Consider the following 23,048-nt stretch of genomic DNA (forward strand, 5'->3'; position numbering starts at 1 on the left):
CTGAAGGAGATAGAAGATGGCAGCTGTGGCTAGGGCGGAGTATGGGCTGGCAAGAATGGACTGAGGAGTGGGAGAGAAAAACAGAGGAGAGAAAGACCATCCAGGTGAGGGTTGTCTGGAGGTGTCTGGATTTTATTGCAATGGAGTTGATGGGTTTTAAACAAGGGAGTAACTGATCTGATATTTACCATCAGGGTGTAAAAAAGCCTCTCCTTCTCCCCACAACTTTCACTCCTTAACCCCTGGAAACTACTAACCTACTTTCTGCCATTATTGACTTACCGATTCTGGACATTTCACATAAATGGAGTCATACAATGTGCACTTTTTGTGACTGGCTTCTCTTGCTAGGTATATATTTTTTGAAGATTATCTATGTTGTACCATGGAACAGTACATCATTTCTTTTCATTGACAATTAGTGTTCCGTTGTATGAACATATCACATTGTGTTTATCCACTCCTCAGCTGGAGGACATTGGGGTTGTTTCCACTTTGGAGTTATTTAATATTGACTCTTGAGTGACTGTTTCATTCTGATATGGAAGCTACTTTTCTGTGTTAGGGGTATTCAAATGTCCATTCACAGATTGTTAATGGAAGTAAATGACAAATGCATTTCTTAATGTTCTTACCTGGCAAAATAAAACTCGGTGGAGTCTTTCTGTTAACTTTTATGGAACAGAATCTGAAAGGTCAAAACCCTGGAGCTGCAGACTGCTGATAAAGTCAATGGCTCAGAGAAGCCAAGTGTTGTCCCTCTGGCCCTGCGTGTGGCTCAGAGCAGGGCTGGTAAACAAGAGAGCACAGTGCAGCGATTCTCAAGCTGGGGTACAGTCCCCTCCTCAGGCACATGTCGGTCTCCCGGAGAGAAAGACTACATTTCCCAGACTCCTATGCAGTAAGGAGTGTCATGCAACTAAATTGTGACCAAGGAGATAGAAGCAGATCTTTCTCTTTGCTCCTCTCTCCTTCCTGCTGGCTGGAATGTGGACAAAATGGCAGGAGCTCAAGCAGACATCCTGGACCCTGAGGTAGAAAGCACTGGTTACAGATGATGCTGGAGGGACCAAAAGGAAGAGCCTGGTGTGGAGATGCCATACCACCTCTGATCTCCTGTATCTGTGTAAGAGAGAAAGCAATGTCTGCTGTATTGAATATAAGCATCTTAATATGTGAAGTAGTGCTGTGTAACTTTCGGATGTCTGTCACAGCCCAACCCAATCCCACCAAATGGGCCTCCGTGGCCCCCCCCAGATGAGGAAACTGATACGACATTTGCCTCAGGACAGCATTTTTTCTCAAAGATTTGAGAGGGAAAAAAAGCAGTTTTCCCTTTTCAAGTTTTCCCAAAGCTAATTTAATTAATTTCTCCCCAGGAATTCCTTGGTGGTTCAGTGGTTAGGACTCTGCATTTCACTGCAAGGGGCATAGGTTCAATGCCTGGTCAGGGAACTAAGATCCCACATGCCTCGAGGTGTGGCCAAAAAAAAAGAAAAACTTCTCTCCCCTTCTTTTAAATATTAAAACAAATGCATATATTTACATGAAGCATAGGGAACATGTGGCAAATTTGTAAGAGACTCTCTCTGCTTGGTTTACTTTGGGTGGTAAGCCTCTTCCCCAAGGTCCTCTATGGACACCTGGTCCGTCCTCTGCCCTCAGGAGGATTGTTGATAGATTCTGAGCCTGGTCTCAGGAGGCAGGGAGCCTGTGCCTGAATCCCGGGTCTACTACTTATTAATTGCGTGATCCTGGCCAGCCACTTCACTCTCTGACCCTCAGTTTCCTCCTCTAAAACGGAGACGGTCATGTCACTTGGCAGGAGGCTGGGGGGTGTGACTTGATTCTGTCCATGGAAGGCCATGTCCCAGAGCCAGGCACTCAGGTGCTCCACTCCCTTCCCAGGCGCTAAGCTCGCCTCTCTGGACGTAGTCGACTCTTTATCTGACTCACAGTCAGAGGCAGTCCACAAACAAGAATGATTTGATGTATTTCAGCACATTTCTGCTCGACAATATCATATAAAAATAGAATTCTTTATTAAAACAGCAAGGCGGAACAATCACTGCTACTCACAAAACACCGTCTTTAAAAACAACAACAAAAAACATCCAGACGAATGTCGTTAGGCCAGAAGATTCAACTCTCAGGGCTGGTTTCTCCACCTGGAGAATGGGCAGGTGGGATGTCCCCCGCTCACTGTGGGCGGGAAGCACCGGTGGGAGATGGCCCAGGGTGGCCCTTGTGCTGGGCGTGATGCCCCCCTGTGGGGTGGGCACCTCGCTCCTCTTCCCCTGTCGAGGACCAAGTCTCAGGGTGCTGCTGGCGTGGTCGTAACGCCACTCAAACACCTGTCTGTTCCCTTTGTAACTCAGAAGAGGCAGAGCTCAGGCTCTGAGCCTTGGTGACACCAGCACAGGGGACCCCTCCCCAGCAGATTTATCTTTCACAGTCACTTTCTATTTTTGGCAGCAAGTGATACATGTTGTTAGTTACCGGCAGTGGGAAAGAAGCTCCCTTTTTAAACAAATATAAGTTTAAAAAAAATGAGACCATTTAAAGGAAATAAACTGGTAAACAACAATACAAAATACAGCAAAAAATAATAATCATGATGTGGTACAGAAACACTCCATCAGGTCAATGTCTGGGTATTTCTGACCTCGGTATTTTTAGAAGAAAGGGAAAAAAGAAAAAAGATGAAAACAAAGGTGGGTTCAAAGCACTTTCTTTCAAGCTGTACTTGATCTCCGATACCAGCTGGGGCTGCCTGGTGGGAGAATTGTCTCTTCCTAATGATTGTGGCTCCAAGGAGGTGTCCCCTTTAAAGGGAACAGGCTCTTTTTTGAACATGGGTGAGATCTAGTCTCGGCGACAAAGCAGCCCTAATGTGGAAGGGGATAATCAGAGGGCTTTTCCCGAGCGCATCAGGGTAGAAGCCACGCGCCAGAGATCTTCCCGGAGCTATTTCTGCCAGCCTCCTTCCTTCCCTTCCTAGTCAGGATAAGGCAGCTGAGGGTTGCCATGGAAACCGGCTCCTCCTCCCACAGGAGACTGCCAGCTCTGATTTCCTGCAGAGTTAAGAAGCAGGCGGCAGCGGGGGTCACCCAGGCGTGAAGATGGGTTTCCCTAGGGATATCCTGCCTCCTGCCAATCACAGACTGTCTGGGAATCCTGGGGCTGCTTGGAGGCTGGGGGCCAGGGAAGCCCCCAAGCCCTGGTGCCTCTTTGAGAAGAGACCCCAGAACATTCAGAGATTTCACGTCTTCTCTTATCCCTCCAGCTAAAGCTAAAGAAACCTAGTTATGTGTGTGTACGTGTGTCTGCATCTCATGAGATGCATCCACCCATGGGTGCCTCTGGCTCTGTCTGCTGTCTGATGCCAAACAGAACTGCCCCTCCACTATCCCTCTGAGCTCAAGGAGCACAGAGCTGCCCACCTAGCATTTGCTGCTGGGAGAGTAAATCTGTTTGTGAGATTCTATCGGCTTGTAAGCTGTGCAAGTCACTTCACCTTTCTGAAGCCCATTTCCTCATCTATAAAGAGCGTGTAACCATCCTCTTCCCAGAGATGCCGTCAAAATAGAAACTGGTCCTGTCACAGGCATTTAGAGGGTCTTCAATAAGCAGGACCTAATATTAACAAGAATACATATCATCCTAATAACGGCTTCCAGGTAATTTTTCTCTTTGATCTGTTTTTTTCTCTCCCTAAATGCAAAGGCAAGTTGTTGTCACTGATCTGTTTGATCGAAGGGTGGCACACCCAGGATAGGAAGGACCGTTGGTCTGAGAAACAATCCATCAGCAGGACCCTACACCTCCTACAATACCACCTCCAAAAGTAGGAACAGGGTTCTCAAACCGGTGCCTTTGGGGGACAGGAGGTACTGTGGATGGAAAAGCAGAAAGTAGAAATGCTGGTGAACCAGAGATGGGCACCGGATAAGGCAGACAGCTGCTACTCGGCTCTGGCTAACAGTGGCCCTCGGGAACACAGGCCCAGTGTGGACAGATCTTTCAAGCCTTCAAGAGAAGTTGGACATTTTCAATCAACTCTTCCAAAGATGACAAGGTAACATTACCGTATTTTCTATAAATGTGGCCCAAATGAAACAAGCCTGCAATCTAGATGGGGCCCAGAGCTGGAGCTCCTGAGCTAGAATGGAGGAAACCAAGGTCTCTTGTTTGGCTCCACCAGCCCCAGGAGTTCTGGCTGCTTGCTTTCACAGGGGCCACCCAGTCTGGGCTGTCCTGCTAATTCCCTGCCTGAGTCCCAGCGCCAGGAGAGCCCATCCCATGTGGAGCCCGGAACTCTTAATGCTGAGAAGCCTGCTCCTCAGAGCCCCGCATCCAGTGGCCACCCCCAGCCCGTGGAAGCCCCAGCCTCGGGAAACCCTCCTGCGTTTTCTCAAGGATTGGTGTAAACAGAGAGATGGGGGAGGTGTCCAGTGAAGGGGACACCCAGGAAAGCGGATATGCTAAGAGACTCTTTGGCTTTAGGTAGTTTAGTAACAGTTCAGGGACAGAGTTTATATCAACAGATGTACTGCTAGGCCCTGAATGGCCTTTTTATGGCCAGCGTCTGCTTTGACTCGTTATTACCTGGACCATACCCAGGGCATTGGATGGCAATCCCTTAGGGGTTGGGGACAGAGCAGTTAGGAGGTCTCTTAGTGTGCCCTGTCTGCTGCAGCTTTAGGTGGCATAATATAAAGAATCCACTTGCCAGTGCTAGCGACCCAAGAGATGCATGTTCAACCCCTGGGTTGGGAAGATCCCCTGGAGCAGGAAATAGCAACCCACTTCAGTATTCTTGCCTGGAACATTTCCGTGGACAGAGGAGCCTGGTAAACTACAGTCCATGGAGCCACAAAGAATCAGACATGACTGAGCGACTGAGCACAGGCACCCGTAGCTTTAGCGGATTTCACAACGGTGGGAGGAGCTGGGAGCAGAGAGAGTCTCATGTTGGAACTTTGCCGCAGATAATCTGGGCAGCTTTTGGTGTCTTTTCTTCACTCTCCTTCTCCCCCGCCCCCCTCCACCACCCCCAGGCACAGTCTTCTGAAAAACAGCAGGGAAGGGATAATGCTGGAACCATTGGATGTTCAAAGCCTGGCACCCGGGCTGAACGCAGGCACGGGAAGTTGGGTGATGGGGTAGGCTGGGCGAGTGGAGCTCACGGCCGGATGCGGTAGCGGACGGGCACATCGTGTTCCGGCTGCATCAGCCCGAAGCCGTACCTGCTGAGGTCAAACTCGGGGATGTCCATGTCCGGGGTGATCAGCTCCAGGTCAAACTGCGTCAGCACAAGGAACACGAATCTGGAGAGAGGCAGTGTCAGAGGCATGAAGAGGGAAAGAGGGGCGTCCGTTCAAAGTCAGGCAGGAAAACAAGGGCTTCCTCCTGGTCTGACCCCAGCTCTCACTCTGGGAAAACTGGGAAAGGAGGGTGAGCAAGCAGAGCACAAAGGCCACACGCTTCTGAGTCCTGGCTGACAGGCTGTGGGCAGGCATGACATGTGTCAATTCCAACCAAAGCATTTCAGAGCCAGTGCCTGCTCTCCAGCTCTCCTGGCTGCCTGGGCTTCATGTGGAGACGATGGGGTTGGAAGACGGGAAGAACCTGGCCCCTGAGTCCCTGCATGGAGGTGAAGAGCAACCCCCCAAACCCACAGCTGACACTGTATGAGTGGGAACCAAACCTGTACAAGCTTGGGGGTCGACTTGGGTGTCATTTGCCACAGCAGCAAAACTGAGCTTCTCCTGGTTAATACGGACACTGACCCTTCCTGATTCTTCCCACCATCCTCAGCCCAGGCCCCAGCAAATTCCTGGAACCCCGACTGTCTACCCTGGTCTGGGCTGCTGCTAAACCACAGCCGCCTTCGTGAGATCAGAAGCGGGCACCCCTCCTCCGGACAGCTGTGGGGATGCTGGGAGAGCAGGACGCACAGTAGGCACGGCCATCGCCTGGACGCTGTCCTGACAAGTACACGAACTGTGTGATGATGCTATCGGTGGGCCCGTAAAAGGGGTGGCAGGCCAACCCCCGGCAGTGTGAACTGGCTCCACCAGCCGAACTGTACCTCTGCCTGTGTTAGCTAAGCTCAGCCTGATCCGCTACTCCTCTGGGCCCTACCATCACCCCGCCCCCACTGCCACCCAGGTGCCCAATGCTGGCACAACACACGGCAGGGAAGACCCTTTCATCTGACTAGACGAGTGCAAAAGAGGGAAGATGAGGACAGAGCAAAGTCAGCGCTCTGGGCAGGGGAGCTGGGCGCAGACTCGGGCTCTGCCTCTTAAGGGCATGTGACTCCTGTCGGGTTTCTTCCCCACCCTGGGCCTCAGTTTCCCCGTCTGGTCAAGGAGGGTCAAAGGGGTGGGCTGTGTTCCTTCCAGCTCTGAAGCTGCAGGGTGGTAGAGGGGGAGTTTATACCAGTGTGTTGGGGGGTCTGTACCCACACCCAGATTTGGAGCCTGGCACCTTCATTCACCAGGTGCCTGACCGTGAGGAATGCTTTGACCTGTAGAGTCAGTTATCATGACGATGAACTGAAACAAAAATAACAGATTAGCTAACCTATTGGACTCTGTGTGCCAGACACTTTGCTAAGCATTTCGTATCCATTATGTCTTTCATCTGTCCAAAAACTTCCTAGAGTAGGAACTACAGTCAGTTCTGCTGTAACATTTGTTTTGAACACGAGAATTCGTGCCAGTGGGATTCATCCATCAGGGTGCAAACAAAGCGTAACGCAAATTTCACGTCTGCCTGTGGTCACTTCATCCGCAAGGAACACTAAGAGAATGAAAAACTGCACCCAGCTGAATGAAGCCGAGCAGGAATTCACAAAATGCACACACCTAAACTCTGTCCCCTAGCTACCTCAGTACACCAGGTGGGTGGTGAGTCACACCATTCCCAGCAGGCGTCCAACCTCAGATAACCCCCCTCCCAGGCTTCAGTGTGACTCAACGCTCCATCCAATGCCCACTTCCATGGCAAACGTCAGGTCATCGCCAAAGTAAAGCACCGTATTTATCGTACCACTTAGGTGTTTCTATTTATTCCATTAAACATGTGTAAACCTGTGGCAGGGCCCTAAAGTAAATCCTAAAGAAAATCAACCCTGAATATTCATTGGAAGACTGATGCTGAAGCTGAAACTCTAATACTTTGGCCACCTGATGTGAAGAACTGACTCACTTGGAAAAGACCCTGATGCTGAGAAAGATTGAAGGCGGGAGGAGAAGGGGACGGCAGAGGATGAGATGGCTGGATGGCATCACCGACACGATGGACATGAGTCTGAGCAGGCTCCAGGAGTTGGTGATGGACAGGGAGGCCTGGCGTGCTGCAGTCCACGGGGTTGCAAAGAGTCACACGACTGAGCAACTGAACAACAACAATAAACCTGTGCTACCGTATTTTCCAGGGTGCGTTCTCTTTCTGCGACACTGATGAGGTTTCTGAGTGCTGGGCCCCGGCCCTATCTCCACCACAGCCCTGTGGTTTTTATTGTGTGGTTTCCCACAGCGCAGGGATTTTCAAGAATGCACTGGAAGTTTTAGAGTGGAACTAACTGTAAATGATCTCCATTTTACTGCTGCGAAAACTGAGGCCAAAGGTTAATGGAATGTGCCCATTCACTGGCATAATGCCTGCACATGAAAGTCGTAATAGTAGTAATTACAATCATAACTTGTATTAAAAGCCTACAATGAGCCAGGCAGTGGCTGAAGTACCTAGAAAGGTCCCATTTACTCATCCTGACACCTTTGGGATGTAAGATGATCAGTACCCCTATTTTACAGTTGCGGAAACAGAGGCAGAGGTTACCCAGCTGAACAGAAGGACAGGCGATGTCATACCCCTGGTTTGTTATCTGAGGGCCAAAGTGCACGGGGCCCGTGGCTCCATGTGCCCGGTACTCACTGCTTGATGCTGTTGACGGCGTAACCCCTCCCCAGGCACTGATTATGCCCTGCTCCCCACGGCAGGCTGTAGTTCTTCAGTCGTTTCCCATCTTTGTAAAAGTCTTTCTTCTCTGATCCATCAGGGTTCAGGAATCGGTTGTATTTAAATACCTGAAACAGGAAGAAGGTCCCTTTCTAACTCCATCCCCCAAACAGGGATGTATGGAGAAAAATGTCTGAAGATGTTTATCACAGTCTTGTTTATAATAAAGAAACAGTGGACACAATGTAAAGCTCAACTGACGGGGACTGGATAAAAATGGTGGCAGCTAATGATAAGGCTGAGCTTAGTCTGTGTCTGCTGACATTGGAAAGAACTTTCAAGACTGGTTGTTGGGTGAAAAACAAAGTGTCAGAATATTGTGTGATTCTGTGACTATACAAACACATACTTATTCACATGAGTGTGAGCATGTTGTGTGTCTATAAAAAGACATAAATATCTAAAGGACACGCTCCCAACCACAGTTAGGGAACCCTGAGGAACTGGAGAGGAAGGGGAACGAAGACAGATTTTTATTTGTAAATATATATATGTCTATATTTCTGTCTTAAAGTATATATCACTTTAAACATAAAACAATTTAAAATAAATGAAATTAAAATGATTTTTTACAAAAGAGAATGCCAGTTTCCTCTGGTTACATTGTAGAGTGGTAACATGAAGAGTGTATTTGAGCACGGGGCTTTTTGGACAGAGTAGGTGGAAGGATAGGTGACTGGACCAGTGGACAGACAGACGGGAGAGTGAGTTGATGATTGCTGCATGGATGGATGGATGGATGGATGGATGGTGGATGGATGCATGCAGGGATGGATGGTGGGTAGATGCATGCATGGATGGATGGATAGGTGGTGGGTGCATGCATGTATAGTACAGAACATGGCACACAGTAAACATCCCCAACTGTTAGAAATCATGAAAGTTTGCCACATTTCGAAATCTGGGGAGATGGAAAAGCCTTGAGAAGCTAACATTATAAGATGCTAAAAATAGGAAAAATTGCTCAGCTGGCTCTTGCAAGGTGCTTAGTGTGTACCAGGTGCTGTGAAGATCTTTCTTAACATAATCACATGTAATCTTCCTGACAACCCCATGGCAGTAGATGCTATTACGAGGTCCATTTCTCAGGTGAGGAAATAGACACACAGAGGTGACAGTAATCTGGGCCAGGATTCACGGCAAATAAAGAGCCCAACGGGCTGCCGCTGAACGTGAATCCACTCATTTCCTCCCACGACCCCTGGTGTGCCTTTTACCTCCGGGTCTGTGTAGATCTCCGGGTCCTTCTGGGGACTCAGGAAGGGAAAGAGGAGGAGGCGGTCCCCACGTCGCAGGCTGAATTCCCGCCCATCCGCCATGGGCAAGGCCAGGTCGGCCACGACTTCGCGGGTGATGAAGGGCGCGGCGGTGAGCCTGAGGCTCTCACTCAGCACGCTGTCTGCACGGGGCAGGTTCAAGGAGGGAACGGTCAGCGGCGTCCCCTCCACCACTGAAATGCCACCCCCTGGCCCTCATCTGACAGAGGCAGGTGCAGAGACAGAGAGGGTGCATGGCTCTCCCGCCATCACAAAGCCAGGTCAAAACCGGCCGCATGATGAGGCATTTGCCGCAGAGACCTCGGACATGAAGTTCTGGGTCTGATCCTAAAAGAAGCTGCGGGGGAAGGTGGGAGGCAGGCAGATAGCAGAGAGGGCTGGAGAGACAGCGGGGTTTGGCTATGTCTGCCTGCCCAACAGACGGCCTCCTTCAGGAAACAGTTCCCTGTTTTCTTCCGGGGACCACCCCGTTACCGCCCTCAGGGGTTGGGCTGCGCATTCCACACCCAACACCTGGGATTGCACTGCGACTGGCTAATCAGAGCACCTCAACCCGCCGAACCTCATGATTGGCTCCGGATGGGCACATGACCTGAAAAGAGCCAATGAAAGCCATTCCTGGGACTTTGGCTAGGAACGTGGCAGGGACGCACACCCTCCCCAGGCAGGCAACCTGGCGCCACTGGTGGCCATCTTGCCAGCTCGAGGCTGGAGCGGAAAATGAAGCTGAGGACGGAGAGAGACTGAGACCCGAGGGTGTCGTTAAACCACCTGGATCTACCTGGGCCTGGAGCTAGTCCCTCTAGACTTTTTAGTTACCTGCCCCCAATGAAATCTCTTTACTGCTTCAGCCCCTTTAAGTTAGGTTTTCTGCCATCTGCAACCAAAAGCCTCCCACTAGACCATGAGACTCAGGTAGTGAAGACTGGGGTGTGGAGACACCAGGTCTGTGAAGATAGGAGGCCCAGGGCAGGGGCCTTAGGTCAGAGGAACTGATGGGAACCCATGATGGGGAGGAAGGGCTTGGGGGGTGCCCATGATGCCCAGGTCTTTAGGGCTCTCTTGGAGGGTGTCTCACCCAGTACAGGCATGCTGTCCAGAACTTTCTGCTGGAGGCCGGTCATCTGTGAAATGGGCTGCTCTGCTCCCAAGAGGACAGTCTCTAGCTCTCCACGGACTGCGGCCAGGGCCTCAGGGTTCTTGAGGAGAAAGAGCAGGAGCCAGAAGGCGGCAGGACCCATGTTCCCCTGCAATAAGAAGCCCCAGAGGGCAAAGCTGGGGTGAGAGTTGATTGGTCTGTGCCATGTGCCCTGGCCCAGGTACAGGGGTTGGGAAGCCTGGGTTCCCACTCCACCCCCCGCATGACCCCCGTCTACCTTCAGCTCAGGACATGGCTCAAACATGCTCTGCGGTTTTGGCATAGCCCCGTGCCTACTTCAAGGCCGTTCTTGGTGTCCCAGACCTTGAGCAAAATGACTGCGCTGAGGTCACACATGTAATCTCTGCAGCTAATCAGTGAACTATTCACAGTGATTTCAGTGAATCTCTGTAGCTAACCAGACCACCTTACCTGCCTCCTAAGAAATCTGTATGCAGGTCAGGAAGCAACAGTTAGAACTGGACATGGAACAACAGACTGGTTCCAAATTGAGAAAGGAGTACATCAAGGCTGTATATTGTCACCCTGCTTATTTAACTTATATGCACAGTACAGCATGAGAAATTTTGCACTGGATAAACACAAGGGGGAATCAAGATTGCCGGGAGAACTCTCAATAACCTCAGATAGGCAGATTACACCACCCTTATGGCAGAAAGGGAAGAACCAAAGCGCCTCTTGATGAAAGTGAAAGAAGGGAGTGAAAAAGTTGCTTAAAACTCAACTTTCAAAAAACTAAGACCATGGAATCCGGTCTTATCACTTCATGGCAAATAGGGAAACAATGGAAACAGTGACAGACTTTATTTTGGGGGGCTCCAAAATCACTGCAGATGGTGACTGCAGCCATGAAATTAAAAGATGCTTGCTCCCTGGAAGAAAAGCTATGACCAACGTAGACAGAATATCAAAAAGCAGAAACATTACTTTGCTGACAAAAGTCCATCTAGTCCAAGCTATGGTTTTTCCAGTAGTCATGTATGGATGTGACAGTTGGACTATAAAGAAAGCTAAGCACCAAAGAACTGATGCTTTTGAACTATGGTGTTGGAGAAGACTCTTGAGAGTCCCTTGGACTGCAAGGAGATCCAAGCAGTCCATCCTAACGGAAATCAGTCCTGAATATTCATTGGAAGGACTGATGCTGAAGCTGAAACTCCAATACTTTGGCCATCTGATGTGAAGAAGGGACTTGCTGGAAAAGACCCTGATGCTGGGAAAGACTGAAGGCAGGAGAAGGGGGCAACAGAAGATGAGATGATTGGATGGCATCACTGACTTGATGGACATGAGTTTGAGCAAGGTCCGGGAGTTGGTGATGGACTTGCTTGCTGCAGTCCATGGGGTCGCAAAGAGTCGGGCACAACTGAGCAACTGAACTGAAAGGAACTGAATCAGTGAAAATGTTGGTAATAAGAACACAATGTATCAATTAAGATTTCTGTTGGGACTTCCCTGGCAGGCCAGTGGTTAAGATTTCACCTTCCAATGCAGGGGGGATGGGTTTGATCCCTGGTCAGGAAGCTAAGATTCCACATGCCTTGCCAGCAAAAAACCAAAACATAAAACAGAAGCAATATTGTAATAAATTCAAGAAAAGATTTTAAAAACAAAGATTATTGTTAAATCTGAGGATGGATGCATCCTTAGCCCCACTTCCCCATGCTTCCGTACATCCATGCCTCTTACCATGTGACTCTGTACTTCCTCCCATTAAAGGGGTAGGATGTATTTCCTGGCCCCATGGATTTGGGCTCAGCCATGTGATGTGTTTTGGCCAACAGAATGAGGTAGAACTGACTGAACACAGGCATTAAGAGACCTTGTGCATTTCCACTTGCCTGGTGAGCTACCTGATCCCCAGAGGAGGCCAAGAAACATGGAGCAGAGCTGCACTATCCAGTTGAGCCCAGTCTAGACCAGCTGATTCCTAGCAGCCCCAGACTGGTGAGTTAAATAAACACTCATCAGGGCATGCCACTGAGTTTTTGTGGTCAGTTGTCATGCAACAATAGGGAACTGGTACAATATCTGAATGTTTGCTTTCAAATATTTGAGTATCGTATGTGGATATAGCAACGCAGCAATAACCAATGGTGATTGTGAAAGCTATTTGTTTCCTGAACAAAAATTATGTAAAACTGCTCAGGAGTTAGGTAATTAGGAAAATGGATAAAAACATCTTGCTCCAAGACTGCATCCTTGGCTGAGTAACACTCAGGTATTCAGCGTGTGGCTAAATATGTATGGGGTACCCTTAAATGAACTCCAGACATGGCTGGAATACAAATTAACCTTGATTTGGAGGAAGATTTTCATCTACCATAAATGACTCTCCTATCCAATCTTCATAATGGAATATTAAGTAGTCATCAAACGTCATGTTTACCCAGCAATTCTATTACAGACACAACTGCACGTGGACAAAAGGACATTTGCACAAGGATATTTATCACAGTGTTGTGTAACAGCAAAAGACTGGGAGCAACCTCAATATCTAGCAACAGGAGATCAGTGAGATCACGATGATCCATCCACAGGATGATGATACCGGAAGTGGTTAGAAAGGAACTGACTGTGCATTCAAACGTGTGACTAGAGCCAAGATGCACCGAAGCAAGCTGCAGGGTGGGGCTCAGTGTGCTACCACTTGTGTGTATTTAAAGAGGGACATATACATATGAAGAGCACAGACCAGCTCTGGAAAGACTCTAGCACCTGGCAGCTGAGGTTGCCTCTGGGACAGAAGCTGGGAGGGGCATCAGTGACAGCGGGATGGATTTTCTTTCTCCTGAATTCTCGTGAATTCAGAGGTGCCAGGTTCCCTCGTCCAGCAGGCACCGGTATCACCCCACCTTTAACTGAAAAGGAAATCTAAAAACATCCCAGCGTATAGTGAGGGCTTAATGATATTTGTTGAATAAATTATTTGTGTCCCTTTGGGCTGGGGACCTCCAAGGAAGCCTGGAAGTGGGCTGGCAGAGCCCTGGACCAGGACCAAGTTCAGGCAGAATTGTGCAAATCCAGGCTGCCCACTTCCTGTGACTCTGTACAAGCCCCTCCCCTCTCTGGGTTTCAGAACCTCCCTCTTGGTAAAATGGGAGTAAACACACACTCACTCCTGGGGTGGCTACAAGGAGTATAAAGGATTCCCTCCTCAGGCTGAGCTCAGAAATGGTCTCTCCCTCTCACCGGCCCCTCCCTCAGGCTGAGAACCCATGGGGGCTCTGGACTCTCTCTGAGGTTTCCTCCAGCACCTCAGGTCCAGCTGAGACAAGCAAGGTCACTTGCTGTCCATCACTTGAACAGCCGGTGGAATACAGGCGATAAATAATTCAGCTCTGGGTTAACTCAGTGCCAAGGCCCTTTTATCTTGTCCAGATGGTCAGATGGGGGCCACTGCTCATTAATTACAATGCAGGACTGGGAAAGGAGGCTGCTCAGTCAACTCTGTTTTCAGGAGGAAGCTGTGGAGAGTCAGCGAGGTGACAAAGACTGCGTTCTACCCGGCTGCACAGAGGTGTGAGTGTGCGCGTGTCTGATCACACAATCTTGAGATCTTTAGACCACTACCCTGGACGTTGAGTGTTCTCCCCTGGCGCCTTGCCTCAGCTCACCCAGGAGGACACTTCTGGTCTCATCTCATTCCCGCCCACAGCAAAGTCCACCTTCCAGCAGGATCCAGAAAGCAGCATCCGAGCTCTCTTCTACCTTTTCTGTGAACGTCACCCGAGAGCTGACCTCCAGGGGGCGCTCCCTGGGGGCGAGACCCGGTGCGCGGTGACTCACGTGCGCCACCTTGCGGCCTCCTCACCGCACTGTCCGTCAACAGGAGCGGGGTTGGCCTGCAGCCAGGCCTGCTCCGCATCGCTCCTTAGCCCATTTTCCTTTGGAGAATTGCCTCCACTTCACTCGAAGTCTGTGTGGACTGTCTGGGGCTGAACAAACCCCCTCCAGACCTCAGTGTGGTCATAGGAGCCGGCCTGGTCCAGTCAGTCAGTCAGTGATGGACTCAGAGGGGACGGGTGACCTGGGCTGGACCAGTGGGTACCAGACTTAGGATCTGCGCTAGAATTCAAGAGAGAAGCCCTCCGCCGCCGGGAGGAGTGGCTGCCAGGAGCAAGTCCATCTGAGGCTCAAAAGAGCCCAGAACTGAGGGGTGGAGGAGATCATAGATAACATTTCATTTTCGGGGGGATTAAATTTTTTTTCTAAGGGAATGAAAGAATATGTGCAAAGCTGATCCTGGACTGGACCCTGGAAGAGAAAAGGGACATGAGTGGGAAAACTGGGGAGATCTGAACAAAGTACGGACTTTCAATGACTAGTCAGCAGTGCTGATGGCTTAGTTTCCCCGCATGCGCTGTGGTTCTGTGAGAGGTTAACACTGGGGGCCGCTGGGTGAAGGGTATTTGGGAACTCTCTGTACTATCTTTGTGACTCTCCTATAACCTAAAATTATCTCAAAATCAAACTACCGAAGGGGGAAAACCCAGTTCTGTGCACAGCTGTTATTCTTATTACCCTGACCTCCTCTTTGCAGATGGTGATATTGAAGTGACCTGTTCAAGGTCGCACAGCTGGGATTCCACCCGCGTCTGTCTGACCCGAAACACCGCTTTTGCTTCTCATCCTCTTGGTGCAGCACCTCCACGATGGTGATTTCCCGTCGGCCGAGCGTCTGTAGACCTCCTCTCCGGTCTCCCTGCCGCCACTCCCCACCTACTACAGTCTGCTCTCAACAACGTAGCCAGAATAACCCCCCTAAAGCAGAAGGCAGGCCACGTCCCTCTGCTCAGAGCCTTTAAACCGTTCCCATTTCAAGTCCTCCCCGTGGCCTGCAGGGCCCTCCCTGGTCTGGCATCTGCCACCTCCCTGCCATGTCACCCTCGTCCCCGCCTGAGGGCCTTCGCACTCACTGGCTTCCCTCCCCATCCTACACATCTACATGGCTCATGTCTCCACTGCCTTTGAGTTTCTGCTCAGATGCCGCCTTCCTGGTGAGGCTTTCCTTGACCACTCAAAAAAAGCAGCCCCTCTTCACTCCCTTTCTCTGCCTTATCCACAGAACTCATCATCTGCAATACATCTTACAAGGTTGTCCACTGTCTTCTCTCACCAGAATGTCAGCTCCTTAAGGGCAGGGATCTTGGTTCTGCTCACTGCTCTATCCCCACCGCCTAGAATGGTGTCTGGCACATGGGTGGCACACTAAATACTTCTTGAATTTTTTAAATGACTTTTTAAAAATTGTATTTATGTATCTATCTGTGTATTTATTTGGCTGCATCAGGTCCTCACTCCAGCATGCAGGATATTTACCTCTGGCACGTGGGATCTTTGAGTTTCAGTAAGAAACTGCTAGTTGCAGCACATGGGATCTAGTTTCCTGACCAGGGATTGAACTTGGGCCCCCAGCACTGAGAATACAGAGTTCAGCCACTGGACCACCAGGGAAGTCCCTTGAATATGGTTATTAAGCTCTGGTTATCAGCTAAGCAGTTACAGGACTTTACCTGGATCACTTCCTTTCACCCTCCCCACAATGCCTTATGGAAGGTCTTGCTGTCTCTGTTTTACAGAGGAGTAAAATCAGCTTCCCTGGTGGCTCAGACAGTCAAGTGTCTGCCTGCAGTGCAGGAGACCCGGGTTCAATCCCCGGGTCAGGAAGATCCCCTGGAGAAGGAAATGGCAACCTACTCCAGTACTCTTGCCTGGAAAATTCCATGGACGGAGGAGCCTGGTGGGCTACAGTCCATGGGGTCACAGAGTTGGACACGACTGAGTGACTTCACTTTCACTCTAAACCGAGGCACCAAGAAGTTAAGGATTTGACTTTCCAGGAAGTGGCAGAGATTCAGGATCCAAGTTCAGGGAGGTTGGTCACAGAGCCTGTGCCCCAAACTGCTGAGCTACTCAACCTCTTGGCCCTGCTCTCAAGACTCAAGATCTCGAAGGGTCTTCTACTGGCCTGAATGGTGGACACTGCCAACAACTCAACCCGAGAGGACATCTGGACCCCAACTCCTTCCCGGTTCTGGTGCCGCCAAAGGCTGTTCCTCAGACTTGCTGCCACTCAAGCCCCCAGGCCAGCATCCAGTTCCACTGATAGAGGCCATTTCCATAAGGGATTCTGGGGACAGTTTGGAGCTCCAAGTCACTGCCCATAAATATGTTATTAGACACTGATGGGGCCCCAGCTGCTGACTAAACCCACTCCATCCCTTGCCAGCCTCTGCCTGCAAGGACATTTTACCATTCTGAGAGAAAACTAAAAATAAGTCGTAAGTCGATGGGAGAGGAATTACCCAGAAACATAGCCTGTGCAACCGCCCGTCACTGCCACTGAGAGGTGGGGCCGAGAGAAGGAGGGGCTCTGGGCTGGGGTGAGGGCTGGGGCCAGGCCTGGAGTTGCAGTGCCCTCACTCGGCTCGCTCTCGTTGCCAGCAGCGTGCGGGCATCACCAGCTCCACTGGCGCAGCCTCCCCTTTGTTCCCAGAGTCTGTCTAGTGCCTCCTCGTCTCCACGGCCACCACCGTCTGCTCACCATGTCCCCGCTTCTCAGAGCCTGTCCCTCCTCTGCTCAGAACCCTGCCAGGGCTTCCACTTCACCCAGAAAAAAAATCTCGAGTCTTTACTGAGTAGGGCCCAAGGGCCCTCCATGATCCCTGCCCTCAGTCCCACAGCCCACCCCCCGGCCCCCACTCTGCTTTGGCCACACTCAACTCCTCACTGCTACTCAAACACTTGGCATGAACCAACCCCAGGGCCTTTGCACATGCTGTTTCCCCTTCCTGGAATATTCTATCCCCATACCCTCCCCAAGTCCCCAAATCTAGCTCCTTCTTATCATCCAGGGTTCAGCCCAGTCGTCTCTTCCCCAGCAAGGCCACCCTGGCCAGAGTAGAGTAGACCCCCAGGACCTATCTAGTCATGACCTTGTTTTATATCCTTCATGTGAGCACCTAATCACCCTGCATGTTTTCTTGATGTTTCTCTCACCTCTACTCCTGGCTAAAATATGAGCAACACAGAGCAGTGTCTTTGAGGTCCATGGTAAGTTCTCGGTGGAACTTATATTTTTCTTGAGCAAGTAATTTATTTTCAGAATCCCCAATGCAAACATAATACATTGAATAATGAAGCAAAATTATCTAAGGTCACTGTAAATAGGATTCAACCAAGTTTGGTTTCAATCAAAATGGATTTTAGGTCTGTTTTCATTTTTTTTTAATTAAAATTTTTTTATTGGAGTATAGTTGCTTTACAATGTTGTGTTAGTTTCTGGATGATAAGCAAAGTGAATTAGCTATATGTACATATATATATATATTAGATATCCTTCCCATTTAGATCAACTCAGAGCACAGAATAGACCTCCTGGAACTTCTACATGAGTCTTCAAGACAACTGGTTTGCACACTTCAGTAATCTCAAGGTCATGAAAACAATGAAAGGCACCAAACCTGTTCCATACTAAAGAAAACTAAGAAGGTATAATGACTAAATGCAGTCTGTGATCCTGGGTTCGGTGCTGGACCAAGATAAGATTATTAAAACAACAGGCAAAACTGGAACACAGACTGTATATTAGATAATGGTCCTGATTCTGGGTTAACTGTCCTGAATCTGATCACTGGGCTGTGGAGATGGAGGAGAATATTCTTGTTTCTTAGGAGACGCACAATGAAGAAATTAGGGGCAAAGAATCATGATGCCTTCAACTAACTTGCAAATGATTCAATAAGATAATCAGAGTAGGGGAGAGAGAAAGTAAATGTGGTCAAATGTTTAAAACTGGGGAATCTAACATTGTGAATCAACTATACTCCAATAAAAATAAATAAAACTGAAGAATTAAGGTGAAGTATATATGAGTTCATGAAACTATTCATACAGCTTCTCTAAGTTTGCTATTTTTCCAAATTAAAAATTATATATTGAATGAAAGGTCCTGTTCATGAGACACTTTGACAGTTGAGAGAGTGAGGGAACGGGGGCAGATAGCTGGGTGTGTTTGCACAGACCCACACCCACACTCACAGTGGCCCACTCACACATGTACAGGCACACACACAGGCCCATGCAAGCACATGCACACGGACTCGCAGGCACGTTGCCTTAGTGTCCTCATAGTACACACGTGTGAGTGCACACACACACACATAAACACTCACGTGCACAGCCTCACATCCGCAGCCGCTGGCACCCACCTGCGTGGCCCAGAGCTGCAGCACCAGGGCACGGGCCTGCATCTCCTCCGACACGCCCATCTCCTCCAGGTGCAGCAGGTAACTCTCCAGCCATCTGCTCCGTTGGGCCCGGCTGGCCAGCCTGGCTGGGGACAACAGCTTCCACAGGCGACCTTTGACCTTGCCCACTTGGTCCTTATCCCCTGCAGGGATGGAGCACAGGGGATTGAGGGGGGGCAGTTTACAGCTCCACCTCCAGCCCAGTGCCACCCTGCCTCGCCCTCCTCCCTGAGGTCAAGGGTCTTTGGGTGTCACCCCAGGGGGGTGGGTGGGGAGTGTCACCCCAGGGGGGTAGGTGGGGAGTGTCACCCCAGGGGGGTGGGTGGGGAGTTCCTGCAGGAGAAAGCTCCAGGGACCCCAGTCCTGAAATGCGGGCCTGGTTGAGAGGAGGTGAACCGCCAGCATTTGTTAAATGAATGGGTTTCTTCGCAGAGCGGGGGAGGGAACAGGAAACAGGGAGCCGTGTGCTTCCTTCCCGGGGTCTGATCCCAGAGGAAAGCCAGCCGACACAGCATCGGCCAGGAGAAATGACCGAGCAGACCACCAAGAGGGGACAGATGGGTCTGAGCTTCAAACTCAACACCTGCAGGAAAGGGCAGGTCGCGTGCACGAGGGCGGAGGGCCAGGCAGGGCCCGATGGGAGGGTGCCGGGGCTGCACTCAGCTCCACCCCCCCTTCCCCAGCCTCTAGGCCTGACAGAGAAGGCACAGCCAGGGAGCCTGTGATTCCAGGAGAAGCTGAAACCCAAATGTTCACGTGGAATCCTCTCATGTGTTTTAAAGTCAGCATCTCAGTAAGTCATTTTCAATCACCACGCAGGTCACAAAAACTTCTCTGAGGGTCCGCTTTGGCACCCGGATCACCAGTTCACAAACACTATTAAATAAAAGATGGCGTGTTTACATTCCGGAAAACTGTGCAGCGGCCCACACAGGCAGGCCATGGAAGGCATAAAGTCAGTGCTTCCTATTCATATATTTTGTTAATGCTACAAGACGATGCTGCATTGACACGTGTGCAAATGTAAAATTTGTTCGTTTCTTTCCCCAAAATCACCCTTTGGAAAAGGAGTCACTCGGATTGCTATGAGATTCCAAAGTACTAGCAACTGTCTCACTGACTTTTTTGAGCCATAAAGCAGTGTTTCAGGAAGACCCATCTACCCAGGGTCTCTAAATCAGGCCTCACGTGACAGAGCGTAAAATGGAGGCGAAACTTATTCAAGCATATTAATTAGGTTTTCGCGTAATCTGCTCCACATGCTTTTCTTCCACCTCTAGACACTTTTTCAGGTGAAATACTTCTCAGTTTAAAGCAATGTGGCCACCTGTTCGTCTGAAATACATGATTTTCCTGTTATGTATATTTGCTACGTGTTATGTGTATTTTCGGGGCTTCCCTGGTAGCTTAGTGGTAAAGATGCCAAGGCAGGAGGTACAGGTTTTATCCCGAGTCCGGGAAGATCCCACAGGCTACGGAGCAGCTAAGCCCGTGCAAGCTGTGACTACTGAGCCCACACACCTAGAGCCTGTGCTCTGAAGCAGGAAAAGCTAAAACAGTGAGAAGCCCTTGTTCCACAACTAGACAGTAGCCCCCCCAACTGCTTGCTGCAACTAGAGAAAAACCCCTGTAGCAACGAAGACCTACAGCAGCTCTTTAAAAAAAAGGAATCATAATAAAGTAAATAAATAAAACAAAAGATCCAGGAAAAAGTCTTTAAAAAAAATAAGCAAAAAAAAAAAAAAACCCCACAACAACTATATTGGCAATTTGGTAAAATCAGCTTAACATTTTTAGAGCCCTTGGAATTGTACAGGACACACAAAATCTTACACAAGATTTCATTATGGCTACTCTATTAGGAAAAAGCAGCGTCCACACCAGTGTGTTTACCATGCATTTGTGGGCAAAAGCGAAAAGCAAGAATAACATCATGCCTGCTTGTAGTCACATGAAGGAATTCTGGAAGGATCCAGGAGAAACTAGTAACACCAGCCGACTGTGGGTGGGCGGGGTGGGGGGGACAGGGTGGAAGGATGGATGGGAGACGTCTCACTGTCACCATTTTATATTCTCAACGTTTAATCACGTGAACCAAAATCTGGCACCAAGCCCAGCCCTGTAAAGAATTTCCAGTGAAAGAGCATAGATTCATGGATGGATAGATCCCAAAAGTTCATTCTATATTTCAATCAGATGATACGGGAGTGAAGAAAGAGGTTCTGGAAAACTGAGTTTGGTGACTCCACCTGGCAGCCCGCTGATGGAGATGACACAGGAGCCCGAGATGGAGTCTGAATAGGCCACCTCCTGAAAGGTGCAGTGAGAAGAGAGCGACATCTCTAAACGGTTAGTTTATACAACGCTTAACCATGGTTGCTCAACAACATCGATAAGGAGATGTTGTTTCATTTCCAGTCCTAATTATTTCCACATTTAGGTTGACTAAAAAGACAAACCAAACCAAACAAAAAACAAAAAGCCCTTCCTGCTGGGAAAACCAGGGCTTGCTGTATTTGGAGCTGAGTATAACCGGGGTGTACCGTATTTCACGCATGTACCTGGAGAAGGGTCAAGACTAACTCTGTCCAGAAAGAAAGCCACAAGTCACATATGCTGACTGAGCACATAAAATGTGGCCACTCAGAATGGGGATGTCCTGTGAGTCAAAAGTACCTACCAGGTTTCAAGTCTTGGCGACAGACACAAAATGTAAAATTTTGCAGTAATTCCATATTAATTACATGCTAAAATGATAATAGTTTAGATATATTGGGTTGAAGAAAAATATTATTAAAGCTGATTTCACCTCTTTCTTTTTTAAATTTAATTTTGTGTATTTATTTTATTTTTATGGGATTTTTCTTCCCCTGGCTGCTCCCTGCAGCATGTGGAATCTTGGTTTCCCAACCAGGGATTGAACCCGTGTCCCCTGCAGTGGAAGCTTGGAGTCTTAACCACTGGAATGCTGTGGAATTCCTCTTTATTTATCTTTTTTACAGTTTCCCTTGTAGCTCAGTAGGTAAAGAATCTGCCTGCAATGCAGGAGACTCGAGTTCGATCCCTAGGTTCAATCCCCTGGAGAAGGAAATGGCAACTCCAGTATCCTTGCCTGGAAAATCTCATGGACAAAGGAGCCTGGTGGGCTGCAGTCCATGGGGTTGCAAAGAGTTGGGCATGACTGAGCGACTAACACTATTTTTTTTTAAACATGTCTACTAGAAAATGTAAAGTTACATATGTGGCCGGCATTCTATTTCTACAGGATGGTGCTCTTCTAGCAGCTGTTGTTGTTCAGTTGCTCAGTCTTGTCCAACTGTTCATGACCCCATGAACCATAGCAGTAAAATACTCAATTGATAACAATGGTTACCTTGGAGATAGATGTAGAGGGAGTGAGGTCAAAACAGTATATGCCTTCTCTGCAATATTTTATTTTTTCACAAGAGGCAGGGGAGCCCACTTAAGAGCCCAAGCTCTGGAGCAGAGTGCCTGACCTTGAATAAGGCACCTCACCTCTGAACATCTCAGTCTCCTCACCTATAACCTCTGAACACCTCGGTCTCCTCACCTATAAATTAGGGTAAGAGTACTCACCACATAGGGTTGTACAGGGATTGAATGCATTCACATATAAAGCCTGAAGAGTGATGCCTGGCCCAGGCCTAATAAACATTAGCTATACTATTAAACAAAGCTGAATGAATGTTAGTAAATTATTAGTCCAAGAGGAATGTATTCATGTATTATGTCCATAATTAAGAAATAATAAATGGTGAAATAAAGATCACCTAGTTTGCAGCCACAGCAACCCAGGTTGAGATCCCAGCTCTGCCCCTTCCTAGGAGGATAATCTTGGGTAAATCATTCCCTATTTCTGAGACTTAGTTCCCCATCTGAAAAACGGGGGCAACCTGGCTCAGAGGAGCATTAGGAGGACTCAAAAAGATCACACATGGAGCACACTCCGTACTGGCAGGGGTTTGGCAAATTGCACTGGCTATATCCCGCCATTCTTATAAGGTATTATTTATCAGCCCCCATGTAATGACTCAAGGCTGTGAATCAGAACCGCCAGGCTCATATGATCGGTAACTTGGTCGGAAGCAGGAGAAACAGGTTCAATCCCAGACTTCCCATGCTGTGTGGGCTTGGCTTGAGGCCCTGTCCATCTCTGAGCCTCAGTCGCATTTTTTTTTTTTTCTCAAATATTTCTTTCTTTCTTTGGCTGCACCAGGTCTTAGCTGCAGCACTCAGGCTCTTCACTCTTCACTGAGGCACGCCAGATCTTTAGCTGTGGCACGTGAACTCCTAGTTGCAGCCTGTGGA

General features: G+C 49.0%; 1 protein-coding gene across 1 annotated transcript in view; it reads right to left on the bottom strand.

The window, feature by feature from the left end:
* Nucleotides 1–2,066: 2,066 nt before the first annotated feature.
* The window catches only part of PTGIS (prostaglandin I2 synthase), a 61,257-nt gene continuing 40,275 nt past the window's right edge, over nucleotides 2,067–23,048 (bottom strand). Inside the window, exons 6-10 of the mRNA XM_068987047.1 lie at nucleotides 18,681–18,862; nucleotides 10,387–10,555; nucleotides 9,249–9,430; nucleotides 7,948–8,099; nucleotides 2,067–5,330 (exon numbers count right to left, since the gene is read on the bottom strand). Of these exons, the coding sequence (XP_068843148.1) occupies nucleotides 5,186–5,330; nucleotides 7,948–8,099; nucleotides 9,249–9,430; nucleotides 10,387–10,555; nucleotides 18,681–18,862 (830 nt within the window). The 3' untranslated portion in view covers nucleotides 2,067–5,185. The remainder of the gene's footprint in view (nucleotides 5,331–7,947; nucleotides 8,100–9,248; nucleotides 9,431–10,386; nucleotides 10,556–18,680; nucleotides 18,863–23,048) is intronic.

This window comes from Capricornis sumatraensis, chromosome 15 (assembly GCF_032405125.1).
Source record: "Capricornis sumatraensis isolate serow.1 chromosome 15, serow.2, whole genome shotgun sequence".
NCBI classification, from domain to species: domain Eukaryota; kingdom Metazoa; phylum Chordata; class Mammalia; order Artiodactyla; family Bovidae; genus Capricornis; species Capricornis sumatraensis.